This window comes from Ranitomeya variabilis, chromosome 5, assembly GCF_051348905.1.
Source record: "Ranitomeya variabilis isolate aRanVar5 chromosome 5, aRanVar5.hap1, whole genome shotgun sequence".
Taxonomy (NCBI): Eukaryota; Metazoa; Chordata; class Amphibia; order Anura; family Dendrobatidae; genus Ranitomeya; species Ranitomeya variabilis.
In genome coordinates, this window is record NC_135236.1 from 614,553,377 (window position 1) to 614,577,769 (window position 24,393).

General features: G+C 42.3%; 1 protein-coding gene across 2 annotated transcripts in view; it reads right to left on the minus strand.

Moving 5' to 3' along the window:
- MACROH2A1 (macroH2A.1 histone) overlaps nt 1-24,393 on the minus strand; it is a 105,964-nt gene that overhangs the window by 42,449 nt on the left and 39,122 nt on the right. Inside the window, exon 6 of one of the 2 annotated variants that reach the window (XM_077266096.1) lies at nt 10,804-10,894. The exons of the other annotated variant lie outside the window; for it this stretch is intronic. Within the exon in view, the coding sequence (XP_077122211.1) occupies nt 10,804-10,894 (91 nt within the window). The remainder of the gene's footprint in view (nt 1-10,803; nt 10,895-24,393) is intronic. 2 annotated transcript variants of the gene reach the window in all.

Consider the following 24,393-nt stretch of genomic DNA (forward strand, 5'->3'; position numbering starts at 1 on the left):
TTGAGAGAGTTAGAGCAGCAGTACTGCAATCTCCGAAACGCTCTGCTCGGAAGCAATCATTTGCTCTTGGCATTTCAAGACGTTCTCTCCACCGGATTCTTCATGATGAACTGAATTTTCACCCGTATAAAATGTGCGTGGTCCAACAATTGTCAGCACGGGACTATTTGACACGGCGGACCTCTTGTGAAGACATGTTAGCAACAATACCCCGTGACGCAATTGTGTTTTTTTCTGATGAGGCACATTTTCACCTCAGTGGGTGTGTAAACAAACAAAATATGCGTTACTGGAGTGAAACAAACCCCAGAGAAGTTCACGAGAGACCTCTGCATTCGGACCGCGTCACTGTGTGGTGCGCCATATCACGAGTAGGCATCATTGGTCTTTACTTTTTTCAGGAAAACGGTCGTGCCATAACTGTGAACTCCGAACGGTACTTGTCTATGATACAGGATTATTTTCAGCCGGCTCTTGAGGCAATGGAACTAGAGGATACATGGTTCCAACAGGATGGTGCCACTGCACACACAGCGAGGGTTACCATGAATTGTTTGAGGCAAATGTTTCCTGGACGGCTTATCTCTTTGAGGGGAGATGTGAACTGGCCAGCACGCTCACCAGATTTAGCCCCATGCGATTTTTTCCTTTGGGGTTACCTGAAGTCTAAGGTGTATACCAACTGTCCCAACACCTTGGAAGACCTAAGGAACAATATTGAAGCTGAAATTGGCAGAATACCAGTGGACATGCTTGTTAGAGTTCATGAAAACTTCAGAAAACGTATGCAGCAGTGTGTGGATAGCGAAGGTCGACATTTGCCAGATACACTATTTAAAACCAGTAATTTAAAAATTCCATTACTGTTCAGTATAATTAAAATATAAAATAAATTTTTCTAATGATCATAATTTTTTTATTTCATTCCCAAATCAGCAAATTACCGCGCTCCACCCTGTATGTACATAGAACATGTTCCCAGAAGGATTTTGGATGGCATGGTTCTCTTTAACAAGTTTTCTCTTTCCACCATGACCTGGAAAATCTTTGATTGTTCCAAGAGTAGCACACTTTATGATAACTATCACTTTGCTGAAGTCAGGATTATAAGGTCTTCGGAGATAGTCTTGCACCATTTAGACTGCTTGTGCTTGGTGATAATAGTATTTTTGGCCTGCCTATACAGCTCTCATGTCTTTGCCATTGTGAACAAGGATCAGGGAATAAAACTATCATCTTTAAGCACCAAAGCCAACATTCACAGGCCCTCTAAGACGTTTCACTAAACACTTCAATACCGAAGATATTTTACATGGAGTTCTTATTTAGTGGTGTCAGTAATGTAAACCACGATATAGGATATACTTGGCACACTCTCGTGGGTCTGATGCAATAAAGTGTTTATTATGATACATTATTCACAATGTTCACAAACGTTTCGGTCATATGACCTTCATCAGTGTGCTCTATGAGAGGTGGAAAAAGGGTATATGGCACAGACCCTTAAAAGAGAGTATTTGCATCAAAAAACATGGAGCGAGCAGGAAATCCTGAGGTAGAGGGCTATAAACCGGCCGATCAAGCCATAAGTGGAGCTGGAGAGAAGGAGACAGACGCGGTATCTGCCGCAAGTCTGGTAGCAGTCAGTGGTAGTAATGTAAACCACAACTGTAGGATATACAGTGCCTAAAAGTAGTATTCAACCCCCTGCAGATTTAGCAGGTTTAATAAGATGCAAATAAGTTAGAGCCTTCAAACTCCAAACAAGAGCAGGATTTATTAACAGATGCATAAATCTTACAAACCAAAAAGTTTTGTTGCTCAGTTAAATTTTTATAAATTTTAAACATAAAAGTGTGGGTCAATTATTATTCAACCCCTAGGTTTAATATTTTGTGGAATAACCTTTGTTTGCAATTACAGCTAATAATCGTCTTTTATAAGACCTGATCAGGCCGGCACAGGTCTCTGGAGTTATCTTGGCCCACTCCTCCATGCAGATCTTCTCCAAGTTATCTAGGTTCTTTGGGTGTCTCATGTGGACTTTAATCTTGAGCTCCTTCCACAAGTTTTCAATTGGGTTAAGGTCAGGAGACTGACTAGGCCACTGCAACACCTTGATTTTTTGCCTCTTGAACCAGGCCTTGGTTTTCTTGGCTGTGTGCTTTGGGTCGTTGTCTTGTTGGAAGATGAAATGACGACCCATCTTAAGATCCTTGATGGAGGAGCGGAGGTTCTTGGCCAAAATCTCCAGGTAGGCCGTGCTATCCATCTTCCCATGGATGCGGAACAGATGGCCAGGCCCCTTGGCTGAGAAACAGCCCCACAGCATGATGCTGCCACCACCATGCTTGACTGTAGGGATGGTATTCTTGGGGTCGTATGCAGTGCCATCCAGTCTCCAAACGTCACGTGTGTGGTTGGCACCAAAGATCTCGATCTTGGTCTCATCAGACCAGAGAACCTTGAACCAGTCAGTCTCAGAGTCCTCCAAGTGATCATGAGCAAACTGTAGATGAGCCTTGACATGACGCTTTTAAAGTAAAGGTACCTTACGGGCTCTTCTGGAACGGAGACCATTGCGGTGGAGTACGTTACTTATGGTATTGACTGAAACCAATGTCCCCACTGCCATGAGATCTTCCCGGAGCTCCCTCCTTGTTGTCCTTGGGTTAGCCTTGACTCTTCGGACAAGCCTGGCCTCGGCACGGGAGGAAACTTTTAAAGGCTGTCCAGGCCGTGGAAGGCTAACAGTAGTTCCATAAGCCTTCCACTTCCGGATGATGCTCCCAACAGTGGAGACAGGTAGGCCCAACTCCTTGGAAAGGGTTTTGTACCCCTTGCCAGCCTTGTGACCCTCCACAATCTTGTCTCTGATGGCCTTGGAATGCTCCTTTGTCTTTCCCATGTTGACCATGTTTGAGTGCTGTTCACAAGTTTGGGAAGGGTCTTAAATAGTCAGAAAAGGCTGGAAAAAGAGATAATTAATACAAACATGTGAAGCTCATTGTTCTTTGTGCCTGAACTACTTCTTAATACTTTAGGGGAACCAAACAGAATTCTGGTGGGTTGAGGGGTTGAATAATAAATGACCCTCTGAAAAAACTTTTCCCAATTTAAAAAAAAAATAAACAAAGAAATAACATTCTTTTTTGCTGCAGTGCATTTCACACTTCCAGGCTGACCTACAGGCCAAATGTCACAATGCCAAGTTAATTCCAAATGTGTAAACCTGCTAAATCTGCAGGGGGTTGAATACTACTTGTAGGCACTGTATCAGGAGTGATCCCATCCCAATATATGGGATCTTTAGCTAGAAGAACAAGTATACACGATACTAATGATTAGTCTCTCCAGGATGACCATTGAATGTTGTGTGTGGGAATGACTTTCAAACATATTTTATCAGATAAATCCGCATCTGTCACCCCTTTGACTACTTATTTACTCTTAATTCATGGGCAAAACATGTCTTCAGTTCATATTATCTTCCATTATTGTTTTTTGCTTAGCGTTGCCTTATTCTAAGAAGCGTAGGGTTTTTATTTTACCATGGATGGAGAGGAGTGAGGGCTTCTTATTTGCTTGGCTAGCTGAAAAATAGTAATTCTGGCATTTCAATCTTTTTCCACTTAATGGTTAAATAATAATTTTAGATCTTGATTGATCAGATTTTTACGGATGCTGCAATACCAAATATGTTTATTTTTTGTTTACATTTAACGGAAATGGAGGCGATTTGAATAGTTATATTTTTTAAAAAAACTTTTTTTATTTACCTTATTATTTAGTCTCTTTAGGATGCTTGAGCCTGTGATCGTTTGATCGCTTGTTCTGTTTACCGCAACACTGCTCCTGAGCCCCTTCCACTCATATGGACCCCATCACAGATTTGTACAATATCCTTTTATGCAAAAGAGTTTCATAAAATAATGGACTAGTATAACCTACCATCAATGGGATTACAGTTTTGGGACAGCAACCATGTAATCTATTGATTCATACTAATAATATGTAATAAGAAGCTAAAGACAGCCAAGCCCTTTAATAATAAAGGTTTAAAGTTTGCATGTTGACACGCATACTTAAAGGGGATGTTCCACGAATAAAGTACATTTTAATAAGTAGATCTTGTAATTAAAATTACTTCCACAATTGAATGTATTAAAAAAAGTCCCTGTGCTGAGATAATCTTATAAATGTGACTCTGCTATGTACTGTGTAATGTCTGTGTCTGACCGTACAGGGACATGGTCTGATCACACCGCAGTTCCTGGGCAGGGGAGGAATCAAAAGAGAGTATACAGACAGGACAGTATCACATCACTGCTGGTTTTCTCAGGTAAAACATTTCCCTGCATGTGTTATCATAGGAGCGACTTTTTCTGCTGCACTCTGACCTCATCATAAATCAAATCAGTGAAATATGAAATTAGCGGCAGTCAGAACTCCAAAGCTATTGATTTGATTTATGATGAGCTTCGGGAACTGGAGACGCAGCAGAAACACTTGCTCCTGTGATAAAACAGGCAGGATAATGTGTTACCTCATAGAGAGCAGCAGCAGCTGCAAGCCTCTGCTATATCATCACTTATTCTTCCTCCCCTGGCCAGGAGATGAGGTATGTGCCGACTTGAACATGTGATTGTGTGATCACTTGTTTTACATATTGCAATACTGGACTTTATAGGAGGGCTAAGTTGGCAGCATTTCTGGTCTTCTGCGAGTCCTCGGAAGTCATTGCAACCCATTTTCACCCTCGATCATGTCAGCCCAGTTCCTGAGTCCACTTAAATGTACTAATTAAGAAACCCTTCACTCCCAGATTAACTGTGGTCATAGAAGAATATACAGTACTTTTCAGTTGAGTTGGAGTAATAGTAGACATAATCAAGAAGTGTACAACCCATGGCACTATAGCTAGTCTGATTGGACGTGGACGGCAGAGAGAAATTGATGAAAGGTTGCAATGCGAGCTAGTCCGGATGGTGGATAAGCAGCCCCAATCAAGTTCCAAAGAAATTCAAGCTGTCCCACAGCCTCAGGATGCATCAGTGTCAGCACAAACTATCCGCCAACATTTTAATGAAATGAAATGCTATGACAGGAGAACTAGGAGGACCGCACTGCTGACAAAGAGACATAAAAAAGCTAGAAAGCAGTTAGCCAAAATGTACTTCAGTAAGCCAAAATCCTTCTGGGAAAGTGTTTTGTAGACAGATGAGACTAAGATAGAGCTTTTTGGTAAAGCACATCATTCTACTGTTTAACAAAAACAGAATGAGGCCTGCAAAGAATGAACACAGTACTTATAGTCATCATGGAATGTGAAGATTACCAAATAATTTTTGGGTTGCAGTGCAGTGCCCAGTGTCAGACAGCTGGGTAATGGGTCTTCCTGCAGCACAATAACCCCAAACATACTTCAAGAAGCACCCAGAAATGGATGTAAACAAAGCACCGGAGAGTTCTGAAGTGGCCAGCAATGATTCCAGATCTAAATCCCATTGAACACCTTTGGAGAGATCTTAAAATTGCTGTTGGAAGAAGGCGCCCTTCAAGTATGAGAGACCTGGAGCAGTTTGCGAAAGAAGAGTGGTCCAAAATTCCAGTTGAGAGGTGTAAGAAGCTTGTGGATGGTTATAGGAAGTGAATGATTGCAGTTATTTATTCCAAGGGGTGTGCAACCAAATATTAATTTGAGGGTGCCAACAATTTTGTTGAGCCCATTTTTGGGGTCTTTTGTGAAATTATGTCCAATTTTTTTGACTTTTTCTGTTTTTTTTAGTTGTTCCAATAAACACAAAGGAAATAAACATGTGTATAACAAAACATGTGATTGCAATAATTTTCTAGGGGAAATATTACATTTTCTGGAACAATTTCAAGGGTGCCAATATTTTCGGCCATGACTGTAGCCTTCTAACATCCATTAATTAATTTATCCAGCTCAAATTACAGCAAGTGTAAAATGAGCAGGAGCAGACCCCAACGTGCTGGGTGAGACGGGCCATACAGGAATGTTTAGATAAAGAATGAATAGACGTGGAACTCTTAGGTATTTTATTAGCAGATGATGTGCTGACGTATTTGCCTTATATAACAGCTGCAAGGATTTGTATACATTGTTCTCTTCTGGGAATACCCGTATTATCACACCATTTAAGAAACAGCTCTCAGAGGTCACCATGACACTGAAAGGTAGTGGAAGAAATATTTCCGTGTATATATTGGGAAAGGTAGACACCTGCTCTTTTCCAATTCTCAGCATTTCTATTTTTAGGGCTGCAAAATAACTAATTTTTACTTAAAGTAGCCTTTAAATCTTATATATTAGGAATCTTAAATAACAGGTAATGATTAGCAGTAAAAAATGCACAAAAAGTGACACTATAAATAGGGATACAACCACCATTAACCACTTTGGGATGAGCCTATTTTGGGTTTTCATGATGAAAAATTTTTGCCTTGCTTATCATAACATTTAGTCATAACTATTATCTTTGTACAATAAATACTTTAAGAAAAACATAATTTTGATTTTGTATTAAACTTTGGTTTTAGAAATAACTTTTTTGGGTGACATGACTTTTTGGGAGGTGATATTAGCAAAAAGAAAAAAACCCTGCAATTCCGGATTTTTTTTTCTCCAACAAAGTCTACCATTTTTTTAGTAGACAAAGCTTTGCGAGGGCTGGCTTTTGGGAAGCAAGCTGTTTTAAAAAGTACTATTTTGGGGAACACTTTAAATTTGCAGCGTGTAAATGATATTTTGAAAACCTTACTTACATAGCTAGTATTGTATTCTAAAAAAATACAAAACAGGAATAGAGAACATTTATGTATTCTCTCAATTAACAAAGTAATTGTTCGGCATCAAATGGAATAATGCAGTTGCTTGCACCTACTGCAAACCTATATCTTCAAGAGATAACATATGGGGGTAGACAAACAAAAAAATGAAAAATAGAAATTCTTTGGATTAAACATACATGCAAATAGAGCAACAGACTAAAAACATAGGAATCGCTCAGCAAAAGATAAGCTAAGTCAAGCAGGAGGAGACATAAATAATGTACAAAATATATCAAATGGTAACAATCACATACATTGGGGGAAATACTGTAAGTATTTGATCCCTTGTTGATTTTGTAAGTTTGCCCACTGACAAAGACATGAACAGTCTATAATTTTATTGCTAATTTTAACACTGAGAGATAGAATATCAAAAATAAAATTCAGAAAATCACATTCTATAAATTATATAAATTTACTTGCCTCGAAGCTGGCAAAAAAGTTCTGTAAGGGGGGATTCTTGCATTGCGGGGACCCCCTTACAGTGGATGGTTACGGGTTGTTGGTGGTCTGGTGAGACTTGGGTGATACCCGACGAGGCAAGTCGGGGTCACATTATCATGGGACCCGGAGGGCCACCCAATGTTGGAGGTCGGGTGCGCGGTACCGATGGGTGGTACCCGACGATGGAAGTCGGGTACAGGTTTAATGGTGTGGAGGCAACCTCTTCCCTCAATTCATGGTGCTTCCGAGCCTGGAGGAAAACGCGGCTGGAAGTAAAGCTGGGAAGGAAGAGGCAATGCCGACGGTTTAATCACCAGACCAGGATCGGGTTAGCTTCGAGGGCCCCACCAAGTGTCTTTAATTATTATTATTATTGTTAATAATAATAATAATAATAACAACAACAATAATAAATTGGCTGCTGTGGCCATTATTATCCAAAAAGTTCTGGTGTGGCGTGGTTATTCAAGGGAAAGGGGGAAGGTCACGGAGAGTCAACCTTGCCAAGGTCAAGCAGGAGGAGACATAAATAATGTACAAAATATATCAAATGGTAACAATCACATACATTGGGGGAAATAAGTATTTGATCCCTTGTTGATTTTGTAAGTTTGCCCACTGACAAAGACATGAACAGTCTATAATTTTATTGTTAATTTTAACACAGAGATATATCAAAAATAAATTCCAGAAAATCAAATTGTATAAATAATATATATAATATAAATATAAATTTACTTGCATTTTGCAGTGAGAAATAAGTATCTGATCCCCTACCAACCATTAAGAGTTCTGGCTCCTACAGACCAGTTAGACGCTCCTAATCAACTCGTTACCTGCATTAAAGACAGCTGTCTTACATAGTCACCTTTATAAAAGACTCCTGTCCACAGACTCAATTAATCAGACTCTAACCTCCACAACACGGGCAAGACCAAAGAGCTTTATAAGGATGTCAGGGACAAGGTCATAGACCTGCACAAAGCTGGATTGGGCTACAGAACCATAAGTAAGATGCTGGGTGAGAAGGAGACAACTGTTGGTGCAATAGCAAGAAAATCGAAGAAATGCAAAATGATTGTCAATCGATATCGATCTGGGGCACCATGCAAATTCTCACCTCGTGGGGTATCCTTGATCATGAAGAAGGTGAGAGATTAGCCTAAAACTACACAGGGGGAACTTGTCAAAGGGAACCTGTCACCCCCAAAATCGAGGGTGAGCTAAGCCCACCGGCATCAGGGGCTTATCTACAGCATTCTGGAATGCTGTAGATAAGCCCTGATGTATCCTAAAAGATGAGAAAAAGAGGTTAGATTATACTCACCTGGGCGGGCGGTCCGATCCGGTGGGCGTCGCGGTCCGGTCCAGCGCCTCCCATCTTTATAGGATGACGTCCTCATCTGGTCTTCACGCTGCGGCTCCGGCACAGGCGTACTTTGTCTGCCCTGTTGAGGGCAGAGCAAAGTACTGCATTGTGCAGGCGCCGGGAAAGGTCAGAGAGGCCCAGCGCCTCCTCAACAGGGCAGACAAAGTACGCCTGCTCCGGAGTCGCAGCATGAAGACCAGAAGAGGACCTCATCTGATGAAGATGGGAGGCGCCGGACCGGACCGCAGCGGGGACCGCCCCTGGGTGGGTATAATCTAACCTCTTTTCCTTATCTTTTAGGATACATCGGGGGATTATCTACAGCATTCCAGAATGCTGTAGATAAGCCCCTGATGCTGGTGGGCTTAGCTCACCCTCGATTTTGGGGGTGACAGGTTCCCTTTAATGATCTAAAGGCAGCTGGGACCACAGTCACCAAGAAAACCATTGGTAACACATTACGCCGTAAAGGTTTAAAATCCTGCAGTGCCCACAAGGTCCCCCTGCTCAAGAAGGCACATGTACAGGCCTGTCTGAAGTTTGCCAATGAACACCTGGATGATTCAGTGAGTGATTGGGAGAAGGTGCTGTGGTCAGATGAGACAAAAATTGAGGTCTTTGGCATTAACTCAACTCGCCGTGTTTGAAGAGAAATGCTGCCTATGACCCAAAGAACACCATCCCCGCAGTCAAACCAGTCTCCAGATCTTAATCCCATAGAAAACTTATGGACGGAGTTGAAGCTCCGAGTTGCCAAGCGACAGCCTCAAAATCTTAATGATTTAGAGATGATCTGCTAAGAGGAGTGGACCAAAATTCCTCCTGACATGTGCGCAAACCTCATCATCAACTACAAAAACGTCTGACTGTTGTGCTTGCCAACAAGGGTTTTGCCACCAAGTATTAAGTCTTGTTTGCAAGAGGGATCAAATACTTATTTCTTACTACAAAAAGCAAAATACAATGTTTATATAATTTATACAATGTAATTTTCGGGATTTTATTTTTGATATTCTATCTTTCAATGTGAAAATTAACCTACCCTTAAAATTATAGACTGTTCAGGTCTTTGTCAGTGGGCAAACTTACAAAATCAGCAAGGGATCAAATGCTTATTGCCCACCCTGTATTGGTAATGATGAAACACAAAATAAATATGTGGGCTAAGGAGGGATCACAAAGTAAATATAGCAAAATATAAGTGTAGAAATACATACCAAATAGTAACTGTGTCCTCCTGCTAGACTGGTGCTAACCCTGACACGCGTTTCGGTTAATGCCCTCGTCACACATTGTGGCTAATGTATTATTGTTACTATTTGATATGTATTGTAGATCGTGTCTGGCCAACTCTTATATTTTTGCTTCATTTTACCTGCTGTTGGTCAATATTCTTAAACACTTGTTCATGGCATTTTTGTAATGTTTTAGTGGCTTATTAGTTTAGATTTGTGTACAGACTCATTTTATACCTACCAGCCTACATATATCCTACTGTCTCCTCCTGTTTGGTATGACACATCTTACGCTGTGCGATTCCTTTGCTTTTAATCTGTTTGCATATTTGCATACAGTAAATAAATTTAAATTTTTCAAGCTTTTTAGCGGTCTATCCCTTATTTATCTACAGAAATTAGTTAGAACTGTATTAAGCTGCAGAACTTCTGCATAAAAAACATATAAAAAATTGCACCATGTGCACTCATCCTAATCTGGTGCTGCTTGGTACTTAAGAAACATTTGGAGGAGGAACAACTGCCACACTGATATCAGATGCAAATTGCTCATCATCATGACAGTCCCGAAAAGGAAAATAAACCCATCAGATATACATAAGTCCATGAAGAGGTCATTCATGATCATAATCAATATTCCTGAGAATGTCCGAGACGCACAGAAAGCCATACAATCACGTCTCAGCTTGGTTATGACGGAAAGCTCAATTCCTAGGAGTATTGGTTCAGATGATGAAGGCTGGTTTCCAATAGGTGACATGCATTTGTTAATGTCATTTCTCCTTTGTTAGGTGTCATTATGAAATACAGATTTGGTTAGCAGGTAAAATTAGTAAGATTTAGATCCTATGTTACCATGCATAAATATATGAAACTCCGCATCACTAAACTTTTCATTACCTACTTCACCACCGGTGTAGAGGTCAGAGCCTGTCGGGTGAACGACAGCATCACTTTCGAGGGTGGCAATGTCAGCCTTTACAACTTGCAACTATAATAGGCAAACATATGTACATCAACCATTTTGGGTAAGGAACACAAAGGAAGGACATTTAGAATGATTTTACCTCGTGCCTGGTCTTCCTACCTTATAAGCTCAGGGGAAAGGAAGCAGCTGTCCAGCCATTGTTATATATAACCAAGGACAGATACAGAGCCATGGCAGCCATTCAGGACTCCTACTATTGTCCATCTAGCATGTACAGAGCAGTCTTTATGCAGACACTAACTGCTATATTAGTCCTGAGGAGTGGAAGCTGGGTGTAGGCTGTTATATTATTACCACACATCCACCTTGCCTTTTACACTTTTATAGAGGGCCAGTCGTTCATCAGTGAACTGGTCAAATAACATTTATGAAGGACTAGATCACTTACATTTAGATAGCTTTACTATTTAGATTGTCTTGGTTACTACAAAGATGCATATGGTCTAAGCGCTAATGTATCTCATTGTGGAGAATGGCATGCCTGACCTGTCAGAATGAAGAGACTTATAAGTCATACAATGCTCCTATAGGAAATATGCAAACTGCCTCTTCGGAGATGAAGAGGACTTAAACTCCAGTGCCACCTATTGGGAAGAAGCCATCCTATAAGTCAATATTGACTCTTTAAATTGGGTATCCGGGACTTTATAAAAAACAAATTGTAACAACCCTGCCGGCATCACTGCATGGCCTTCCATCCCCCACCTGCCTGTTACATCAACTCACTCACCCAGTGCCATGCTGGGAGATCTGTCTGCTGCCAGCTCCATACCGTGTGCTCCATGGCCGCTTACTCTGTGTACACTTCCTGGTTGTGTGCATAGGGGGGCGGCCCCAGCAACTCCGGATTCTTATTGAGACTGTGTGCACCTCCCTAAGGTGTCCCTGGCCAATAGCCTAGAGGCCTCTGATACTTAAGGCATCCTCACCCATTGTACGATGCCTGAGCAAACTATTTCCCTCAGTTAGCATTTGCTACTGAGCTGCCAGGTCGTGTCAGTTTCCTGTCTCTGAGGGCTGCAATACGCAGGCCTTTATCTGTGTTCTGTTTGGGTCTCTGTGTATGCCACCCAGTGGGGCGTTGTACCCTGGTCTGAATCTGTGTTCCGTTACTTCTGTGTCTGAACTCTGGTCCGTTCCTGTTCCTTCTTGGTTTGTTTACCATTCTCACTCTGCTGTGTTTACCTCTGCGTTACCTCTCTGCTCTGCTTGCCACTATCAGTGGCTCTGCATCTCTCTCTGCTCAGTTCTGCCACAACCTGTGGTTCTGTACCTCTCAGCTTTGCTCGCCACAACCTGTGGCTCTGCACCCTCTGGCTCTTGGCTTTGCCTCCTGCGGTTCTGGCTCTTGGCGTTGTCTCCTGTGGTTCGCCATTGGCTCTGCCTCCAGCGTCTCCGCTCTTGGCTCCGCCTCCAGCGTCTCTGCTCTTTTGGCTCCGCCTCCAGCGTCTCTGCTCTTTTGGCTCCGTCTCTAGCGTCTCCGCTCTTTTGGCTCCGTCTCTAGCGTCTCCGCTCTTGGCTCCACCTCCAGCATCTTCGCTCTTGGCTTAGCCTCCAGCGTCTCCGTTCTTGGCTCCGCCCTCAGCAGCTCCGTCCTTGGCTCCACCTCCTCCTCTACTTTCTCCTTCTCTGCTCTTAGCTCTGCATTCTCCTTCTCTGCTCCTAGCTCTGCTTTCTCTTTCTCTGCACTTAGCTCTTCTTTCTCCTTCTCTGCACTTAGCTCTGCTTTCTCCTTCTCTGCTCTTAGCTCTGCTTTCTCCTTCTCTGCTCTTAGCTCTGCCTTCTCCTTCTCTGCTCTTAGCTCTGCCTTCTCCTTCCTGCTCTTACTCCGCCTCATGTGGCTCTGCTTTGCATCCGCTCTTGCTCTACCTCTGTTCGGCAACTTACTGAACCGGTTCCTACCTGTTTCCATACACTCGCCTGTATACCAGTTCCTACCAGAGTATCAGCCCTGTCCGCCTGTCTGCCAGCCGTGCCCGCCTGTCTGCCAGAGGGCCAGCCGTGCCCGTCTGCCTGCCTGTATCTCCGTCAAGCCAGTCTGCATGTCAGGGCCTCTGCCATGCCCGTCCATCAGCCAGTGTCACAGAAAAGCCTGCCTGCCTGTGTCCCCCAGTGGGATCAGCATCCACAGTCAGACTTCACCCTGGAGTGGTACCTGGTAGTTACAGTTATATGAAAAAGTTTGGGCACCCCTATTAATCTTAAGCTTAATCTAATATATAAAGCTGAATGTGTGTGTGTGTGTATGTATGTATGTATGTATGTATGTATGTCCGGGATTGGCATCTGAACCGTCGCAGCTACAGCCACAAAATTTTGCACAGTCACACGTCTGGACCCCGAGAGCGTCATAGGCTATGTTGTGAGGTGAAATTTTAACCCCGCGCTTTCCAATTCACCAAACAATTTTGCCCCTATCTACATAATGGGGAAAAAGTGAAAGGAAAAGTGTTGGAGGCGTCGCAGCTACAGGCACAAAAATTTGCACAGTCACACGTCTGGACCCCGAGAGCGTCATAGGCTATGTTGTGAGGTGAAATTTTAACCCCGCGCTTTCCAATTCACCAAACATTTTTGCCCCTATCTACATAATGGGGAAAATATGAAAGGAAAAGTGTTGGAGGCAAATTAACAGCTGCCAGATGTGAACAAGGGGGACTTAAAGAATGAGAGTGATGGCGCCAAAGAGTATATACTGTACAGTTGCTAAGGTGGGGCCCCGACATGGGATAATCACCACACCACCACGGGGATATGAACACACACACAAAATGCGCCACACACTACCACGTGCTCGAACACATATACCACCCTCAGCGCACATTTCACCACACATACACCAACCTCACCACATAAAAGTAGAAACACAAAAGTCGCCGCTCAAAACTCGCCACGCGCAAAAATCTCCACATGCAAAATTCGCCACACGTGCAAAACTCACCTCATGGAAAACTCGCCACACGCAAAACTTGCACACGCAGAAAAATTGCCACACGCAGAAAAATTGCCACATACACAAAAGTTGCAACACATGCAAAAGTTGCCTCACACAAAACTTGCACATACTCAAAAGGCACCACACATAAAACTCGCCACGCGCAAAACTCGCCATGCGCAAAACTTGCTGCACACAACTTGCTACACTAACCTGTCACATGCAACTCGACACACAAAAAGTTGCTACACACATGTCGCCACACAAAACTCATCTCACAAAAGTCCCTACATGCATGTCGCCACACGCAACTCAACACACACAACTTGACACACGAAACTCGCCCTAAAACACACACAAGTCTGGTATTATCCTTCAAAAATAAAAATCTGATTAATAAGCAGACAAACTACAAGAGCAACAAATGTACCATATAGGAATCCGGCAGCTGTCAGTCACATGACCAGTCTATTATGTGTATGTGTGAGCTAATATATACTGCCAGGGGGAGGGCTTACTGTTGGCTGGGGATTTATCAGGCTGCCATTTTAGCTTACAAATACTGAGGTAAAAATACTGACCAAATAACGTGTGAACGAGGGCTAATACAGGAGGAGATGACATACAGTTATATACTATATACAGGAGGAGATGACACACAGGTATATACTATTTACAGGGGAGATGACACACAGGTATATGCTATATACAGGAGGAGATGACACACAGATATATACTATATACAGGAGAGATGACACACAGGTATATACTATATAGAGGAGGAGATGACATACAGGTACATACTACATACAGGAGGAGATGACATACAGGTATATACTATATACAGGAGGAGATGACACACAGGTATATACTATATACAGGAGCAGATTACCTACAGGTATATAGTATATACAGGAGGAGATGACATACAGGTATATGCTATGTATAGGAGGAGATGACATACAGGTATATACTATATACAGAAGGAGATGACACACAGATATATACTATATATAGGTGAGATGACACACAGGTATATACTATATACAGGAGATTACATACAGGTATATCTAATATATAAAGCTGAATGTGTGTATGTATGTATGTGTGTATGTCCGGGATTGGCATCTGCACCGTCGCAGCTACAGCCACAAAATTTTGCACAGTCACACGTCTGGACCCCGAGAGCGTCATAGGCTATGTTGTGAGGTGAAATTTTAACCCCGCGCATTCCAATTCACCAAACAATTTTGCCCCTATCTACATAATGGGGAAAAAGTGAAGGGAAAAGTGTTGGAGGAAAATTGACAGCTGCCAGATGTGAACAATGAGGACTTAAAGAATGAGAGCGATGGTGCCAAAGAGTATATACCGTACAGTTGCTAAGGTGGGGCCCCGACATGGGATACTCACCACACACTGGGATGTGAACACAAACACAAAATGCGCCACACACTACCACGTGCTTGAACACATATACCACCCTCAGCACACATTTCACCACACACACACCAACCTCGCCACATAAAAGTCGAAACACAAAAGTCACCACTCAAAACTCGCAACGCGCAAAACTCGCTACATGCAAAACTCGCCATATGCAAAACTAGGCTCACGCAAAACTCGCCACACGTGCAAAACTCACCTCATGGAAAACTCACCTCATGCAAAACTTGCACACACAGAAAAATTGCCACATGTACAAAAGTTGCACCACATGCAAAAGTTGCCTCACATAAAACTTGCACATACTCAAAACGCACCACACATAAAACTCGCCACGCGCAAAACTCGCCATGCACAAATCTTGCTGCACACAACTTGCTACACTAACCTGTCACATGCAACTCGACACACAAAATGTTGCTACACGCATGTCACCACACAAAACTCATCTCACAAAAGTCGCTACATGCATGTCGCCACACGCAACTCAACACACACAACTTGACACATGAAACTCACCCTAAAACACACACAAGTCTGGTATTGTCCTTCAAAAATAAAAATCTGATTAATAAGCAGACAAACTACAAGAGCAACAAATGTACCATATAGGAAATACGGCAGCTGTCAGTCACATGGCCTGTCTATTATGTGTATGTGTGAGCTAATATATACTGCCAGGGGGGAGGGCTTCCTGTTGGCTGGGGATTTATCAGGCTGCCAATAGCAACCAATCACAGCTCAGCTTCTATTTTGCTACAGTTAATTAACCTGAGCTCTGATTGGTTAATATAGGCAACAAAGACATTCTCAGTATAACAAAGCTAATATATGTTGTGAAATTCTTCTATTAGCTTAGTTTTTGCCTTTTAATAATTACATTTCTATCTATTTGTTTTGTGGTTTTTGTGTGCAGAATAAATTTTTGTTAACACATTCTATTTTGCTAACAGCAGTCATTAACCCGGGCGAAGCCGGGTAGTACAGCTAGTGTTTTATAAAAATTGTTTTTTTTGCAACAGCTATTTCGGTTTCATATATCTAATAACTGTTGGACACAGTAATGTTTCTATCTTGAAATGAGGTTTATTGTACCAACAGAAAATGTGCAATCTGCATTCAATCAAAATTTGACAGGTGCATAAGTATGGGCACCCTTATCATTTTCTTGTTTTAAATACTCCTACCTTCTTTTTACTGACTTACTAAAGCACTTTTTTGGTTTTGTAACCTCATTGAGCTTTGAACTTCATAGCCAGGTGTATGCAATCATGAGAAAAGCTACTTAAAGTGGCCACTTGCAAGTTGTTCTCCTGTTTGAATCTCCTCTGGAGAGTGGCATCATGGGCTCCTCAAAACAACTGTCAAATGATCTGAAAACAAAGATTATTCAACATAGTTGTTCAGGGGAAGGATACAAAAAGCTGTCTCAGAGATTTAACCTGTCAATTTCCACAGTAAGGAACATAGTAAGGAAATGGAAGAACACAGGTACAGTTCTTGTTAAGGCCAGAAGTGGCAAGCCAAGAAAAACATCAGAAAGGCAGAGAAGAAGAATGGTGAGATCAGTCAAGGACAATCCTCACACCACCTCCAGAGAGCTGCAGCATCAACTTGCTGCAGATGGTGTCACTGTGCATCGGGCAACTATACAATGCACTTTGCACAAGGAGAAGCTGTATGGGAGAGTGATGCGAAAGAAGCCGTTTCTGCAAGCACGCCACAAACAGAGTCGGCTGAGGTATGCAAAAGCACATTTGGAGAAGCCAATTTCTTTTTGGAAGAAGGTCCTGTGGACTGATGAAACCAAGATTGAGTTGTTTGGTCATACAAAAAGGAATTATGCATGGCAGCAAAAAACACAGCATTCCAAGAAAAACACTTGCTACCCACAGTAAAATTTGGTGGAGGTTCCATCATGCTTTGGGGCTGTGTGGCCAATGCCGGCACCGGGAATCCTGTTAAAGTTGAGGGATGCATGGATTCCTCTCAGTATCAGCAGATTCTTGACAATAATGTTCATGAATCAGTGACAAAGTTGAAGTTACGCAGGGGATGGATCTTTCAGCGAGACAATGATCCAAAACACCGCTCCAAATCTACTCATGCATTCATGCAGAGGAACAATTACACTGTTCTGGAATGGCCATCCCAGTCCCCAGACCTGAATATCATTGAACATCTGTGGGATCATTTGAAGAGGGCTGTCCATGCTCGGCGACCATCAAACTTATCTGAACTGGAATTGTTTTGTAAAGAGGAAAAGTCAAAAATACCTTCATCCAGGATCCAGGAACTCATTAAAAGCTACAGGAAGCGACTAGAGGCTGTTATTTTTGCAAGAGGAGGATCTACTAAATATTAATGTCACTTTTCTGGTGAGGTGCCCATACTTATGCACCTGTCAAATTTTGTTTGAATGCAGATTGCACATTTTCTGTTAGTACAATAATCCTCATTTCAAGGCAGAAATATTACTGTGTCCAACAGTTATTAGATATATGAAACTGAAATAGCTGTTGCAAAAAAAACAATTTTTATAAAACATTAAGCTTAAGATTAATAGGGGTGCCCAAACTTTTTCATATAACTGTACCTACTGCACAAGTCTGACCTCACCATCGAAGGCTCCATCGAACACCTAGGAAGCTACTTAGTTACTCCCCTTCCAGGGAAGTCTGGTCTGTGGTTCAGTGGGGCCACAACCCCGCACGCCCACACCAACCAGTCTGGGCACGAGCGTTACACAAATAATGTACCTGAGCACTAACAGGTGGGTAATTGCCACTTAACTGCCTGTTGTGTCCAGCGCCGTTCTTACCTGGTACAGAGCGGTCACACTCCTGCCGGGGATTCAGAAGCCGCGGCTGACATCACGTCTACAGAGAGAAGGCTTCTTTTCTGCTTCACTCAGTCGACGGGATGGGACTTCCGACATCATTCTGATTGACAGTCAGATCCCCACTGCCTAAGTGGGCAAGCCGGCTGTCAGAATGACATCGGAAGTCACTACCTGTCGCATCAGCAGGGGTAGCTGAATCCCTGGCAGGAGTGGTCTGTGACCGTTCTGTGCAAGGGAAGAACTGTACCGGACACAACAGGCAGGTAAGTTGCAATTACCTGCCTGTTAACACTCAGGTACATTTTTTATTTTGTTTTTTATAAAGTCGCAGATGTACCCATTAATGCGCCTTGCCACATGACTTAAAATAAAAGCCAAACCAGAATCTCTCTTTGCAGACATGTTTCAGGGTGTTACCACTCCTCAGAGCAAGAGCAAGAGTCTCTGACTAAGGTCTCACGGGAGCATTGCATGGCCTAGAAGTTTCCTTACACTGGTTTGTCAGGCATGTCATCCTCCACAAGGAGATACTTCACTCCTTAGAACATAGTCAAAGGCATTTCATACAGTCAAATCACATCTCTTGCTTTGCATTGAGGAGGGGTGATACACCGAAACACGTCTGCTTATAGATATTCTGGTTTAGCCTTTATACCAAGTCATACAGCAAGGCTTATGAAAGGGTCATTATTGACTTTTAGGATTGCTACTTCCAACAGGTGGTACTAGAGTTCAAATTCTCTTCCTGTCTGAAGAAGAAATTTCCATATGAAAGTTCTATGGAGAACTAGAACTGTTGTTTCAGGTGAACTTGCAGCAGAATGTCTGTGTCTGCCTCTAAAGCTCCTTCCCGCTTCATAGAATTTTAAAAGGACCAACTGCCATCTCCTATCTTAGTACTGTGAAAATCTGTCTTCACTGAATACAGACTTTACTGATTTTATCCATGAATTGAGTAGTGAAAGATCAATAAAGGAGGAAAAATTATCAAATTTCTCTGACAAGATAAACGACACTTACTTCCATGTGTGGTGTTGATTTATCAAATGAAATTGAAAACAACTGTTACTCTTTAGGAGCAATCTAAGGGTATGTTCACACTAAATTTTTGTACACAGATTTTAAAGTGGATGTTTCAAAGTCCACATCAAAAACCGCTTCAAATACTATTTGAATATTCTTTGATATGGATTTTGAAGTAGATCTGATTTAACCCCTTCGTGAACAAGCTAATTTTGACCTTAATTACAGGGCATTTTTTTTTTTTTTTAAATCTGAGCAGTGTCATTTTATGAAGTAATAAATAACCCTGGAACGCTTCAACGGATCTCACTGATTCTAAGACTTTTTTTTTTCGTCACACATGGTACTTCATGATAGTGCTAAAATTTGTTTGTTATGACTTGTGTTTATTTGTGAAAATATTGGAAATTTTTCAAACATTTTGAAAAAAAAAATTGCAGTTTTCAAATTTTCAATCTTTAAATTCTTCAACCTTTTAGTCACGCTGTACAAGATCATTAATAAGTAATATTTCCCATATGTCTACTTTGCATCTGCATAACTTCTCAAACGTCATTTTATTTTGTTAGGATTTTAGAGGGGATAAAAGTTTAGCAGCAATTTCCAAATTTTTTCAACAAATTTACAAAACCTGTTTCTTTAGGGACCTGTGGACTTTGAGGGCCTGTATATTGGAAACTTCCCAAATGTGATACTATTTTAAAAACCATGCCTTTCAAATAGTTCAAAACTGGTGTCAGGAAACTTTTTAACCCTTCACGTGCTACACAGGAATTAAAACAAATGTTGCTTTAGTCCCAATTTGTTCACTTTTGAAAAAAGTGAAACAGTTTCTTGAAAAAGGTAAATCCAGCTTCAGAAATCCGATGCATATAAAAGTATCACATTAGGTAAGTTAAAAATAAGACAAGAGCATGGTATTCACAGGTCCGGCTTGGGGACATGATAGGCAGACGTGTTTCAGACCCTCAGGTCTTTAATCATTGCAATCTACATATCCGAGCACCCGATGCAAACTCGAGTAGCGAGCACTTGCGCTACTAACCCAATCCCTAAGGCCGGGATCACACATACGCGAGATACGGCTGAGTCTCGCAGGTGAAAACCCAGCTCTGGTGCCGGCACTCCAGAGCGGAGCGTGCAGCCGCACAGCAATACGTGGAGCTGTATGTGTGATCCCGGCCTAATACTGAGCCCAACCCTAACCTTAATTGCAAAGAATGAAAGAAATAAAAATGATAAAATAAAAAAAAAATTTAATCTGACTAAGGGGATGATTTACTAATTATTGGACTTTTGATCGCTGTGATAGGGTCTATCAAAGGGATCAAAAATCTGGAACCAATAGGAAAATTTCCTGCTGCTGCTGGGTGCCAGACGGCAGATCTCGGCAGGCCTAATGTGCATTCCCAAGCCATTTTTTTCATTAAGCGAGGGCGGAGGGCCAGAATGGTCCAGGGGATGGCGGAAGTAGACAGGGTGGTTTGGGGACATCAATTCTCTCTCCTCTGACATGTTTTATCAGGAGAGAAAGAAATTATTTTTAAAGCGGACACATTCTTTTTTGCGTGATTGGGGTCTGGAAAAACCGGGGGCAGCTGAGACCCTGGAGATTTTCAAACTCTGGGGAGCACTATAGACTTATTCCGGATCACTGTTTTAAAATGGTGACAAGGGATTAAGGCCCCTTAGCGGCCATAGTTTTTAAGCGCATCGGTGGTTATTAAGGGGTTAAAATCCACGTAACAAAAACTCTGTGTGAACATAGCTTAATGCATGCTGCACAACAGCTGTGGGCAGACTAATATCCCTAGCTGTGATCAGTAAACCTATCAGAAAAGTGTAAGCTGTCACTTACAGCACATGGCCTAGGAGACAAAGGCCTTCATGAGACAGCCTGTGAACACCAATGGTTATTCCAATCTCCTGTTTAATAACCAAATATTTTCTAGCTCCTGCTTCACATCAGCAATCTGAATAATAGAAGGATATGAAGAATTTGCTCTATTTGCAATCCACAACTCTGAATATCAAATGTAAATTAAGGCTTCAGAGCTGTAGAAATGCTCCTTGTGGTATTGTGGACATATTGGTATTTTGATGTCTGCTCGGCTGCTAGTTATGAATAGGAGGTTGTTCCACAGATCACTGATCCTTTGAGGGTCTGCAGGCGTGATCCACAGTTATTCACACTTGTTCTTATATAAATGACACCAAAGGTGTTTGGGGTCTTCATTCCTGCAGGTCTGTGTTGGCTAAGAATTGGTGAAATATCAATTGTGGCTGTTTACTTTGTAACAACCAGTAGTATTGATTGGGACTGGCCCCTATAAAATAGAGTAATGTGGTAAAATATACGTTTACTACAACTAGCTCCATTACATTCATTCAAAACTAAGTACAAGAAGAAATGAGTTATCAGTCCCTTCAAAGGATATTTCTCAATTTTACTCATGACAAGCCAAAATTATGTTGCATAATTAATGATATTAATAAAGTTGCCAGATCACTTTAAATGGTTGTCCCATAAACAACATTGGTTAGGTGATACATGTATGATTTATAGGGGTTCAACCAATGTCTGGGACCATCGCAGATCACAAGACTGGGCCGCAAAAGACCCATGTGAATAGAGGTGTAGTGAGCATGTGCACACTGTCGACAGGCATGGTAGTCACACATGCTCACAAGCACTTCATTTACACAGATGACTTTGTGCCAACCATTATTGGGATCTGTGGGGGTCTAAGCAGCTGTTGCCCAGTGATTATGCATTTCTTGTATAATGTATAAAGATGATAAAAATGTTCATAAAACCAAACAAAAGAAGTGTGATAACTGCTTTCAGAAAACCTGGCATTCTCTAGGATTTAACTTTAGCTGAATTAATTACGGTAAATTTAAATTTGTTGGAGAGAAAAACAATTCCTGGGAGAATATCAAAAATACACATTTTCTTCCCATATTTTCTGTATAAACAGTGCAGCAGGGTGTACATAGAAGTTACAATGAATTGGCGTTAAAGGGAACCTGTCACCAGAAAAAATGCTATTAACCTGCAGTGAGGCAGTAGGGATGTCACATGTAGGAGTCGCTGTGTGTTCCCCAATGGATGCGCACAGAGGCGTATTGAGGCCATGGGAGTGCATTGCAGTCAGAGGTGTAGCTGTGATTGCAGTGCGGAATAAAAAGTGTTAGTCTTGGGCAAACTATTTGTCCAAGGCAGATTTAAGAAAAACTGCAGGGCTTCTGTGTTTTGAAACAGACTACAGAATGGTAGTGGTGCAGTTTGTTTCCTTCCTGGCCTGGTTTTCCATGTGGCTGAAGGCCACAGGTTGCATGTAAAAGCCACTGAAGTAGAGGGTTGGGTGTGTCAGGGTCAGTGTCAGTTTGGTTTTGGCAGGAGTGCAGAGCAAAGGGCTCTGCAGAGCTCCACCTGTCTGAGGCAATACAGGCAAGAGGAGCCAAACAGCCAGGGGAGTGGAGACGCCTGGCATCCACAGGGTACACAGCAGTGCAGTCGCCCATGGCAACTGGTCTTGGAGGTGGACTGGCGTGTTTATTGGCTGCAATCTGGAGCATATGGTTCCCGGCTGTGATCCTGAGGATATTGTGTACTGTGTGCTGTGCTGTGAGTTAAACATTAAAGAGACTTTTGCTTTGAACTTTGCTGGGTCACTGCCTCATCACTGCATACAGTGTTACCGTAGCACTACACTGGAGATATGGGCTTAATCTGCAGGTTAATGGTGCTACTAACCAGTCTGTCACCCACACTAAGCCGAACACTGCGGTGAGATAATTAACCTTATTCCCCAAGCAGCGTTCCCGTCATGTGGGCGGCGCCTGAGCGGGTTCAGTCACTGCACCAAGTCACCGCTGAGAATATAGATCAGCGTCTAACCACGCCCCCCCGCCCTGACTGACAACCGGCCCCAATGAAGAGCGAGTGACAGTCATTGCCAGGCGCATGATTACAGCCGCCGCTCTGTATTCTCAGTGGTGACTCAGAGCAGTGACTGAACCCGCGCAGGTGCTGCCCACATGACTGAGACCGGATCGCTGAGTGGGGAATAAAGCTCACTATGTCCCCATAGCGTTCAGCTAAGTGCGTTTTTTCTAGTGACAGGTTCACTTTATGGTGAGAAGAGTCCATAGACTAATACAGTCTCCAAGGACATAGGGGTTTCAGTTCTTGTCTTCAGAATTTGTGTTTTCTGTAAATGAATGGGAACACTGTAGATCACATTCAGAGGCAGCAATATGTAAGGCCTAGCCCTACTAAGCGCAGATCTAGGTACAAAGCAATGTATATAGGGATGTGCTGCCACTGGATGTGAAGTATACAATAGTGTTCATATTCATCCACAGCAAGCTGTGAAAATGGCCTGGAAACACAATAATAATTAGAAAGTGGAAAGTTGGATTTGTTGTGAGACAAAAATTCCTTGAAAGCTGCAGACTGTCAGGTGACTATCAAGCAGTGCTGGGAGATGTAGTTCCCAGCTGCTGGAGAGCGGCAGGTTTCCGATCCCTGGTCTAGCAAATGGGGCTGGTGAGCAGAAGCATGTAATGGTAATTGTACTAGTCAGCCTGCTTGCTCCAAAGTGCAACAAGCAAGAGCCACACTTATGGCAACCCAGGCTAGGTGACCTGGAATCCTCCATGACACATGTACAATATAACGTGGCAGCATTCTCCAGCTGACCGTCAATGTAGAGGACTACAGCTCATTGTGAAGGTGATGTGTGCACGGAAACCTATGCTGGCAACACTGACTGGTTTTCCTTTAGCTAAAGTTAAAATTGAGAAATGATCTTTTGGGAGACAAACAGAAAACAAACACCAGAAGTGAAACGAGAGAACGAAGCAGCTGACGGTGGGAGATAATTTTGGAACAAAATACCAAATCTTGTAAACTATTTAATATGATTCTTCAGTTGTAGATTTGGTAACTGCCCCATGTGCCATGCCCATCATAAGGATATTTGGAAGTGTTCCCTTTAGATGTGCAGGTGATTCTAGCAGGAAATCTTATAATGCCATCCTACCGATGACACGGTGCCGTCTATGGCAGAAAAAAATCAGCTAACTAGGGGAGATTTATCAAAACTGCTGCAAGGAAAAGTTGAATAAAATATACAGCTGTATTGTAGAGCTCATGTCATGCCTTTAAAGGGGACCTGTCACTAAATTCACACTGCCCAAACCATGGGCAGAATCACAGGGAATCTGTCAGTAAGATGAGCCCTCATG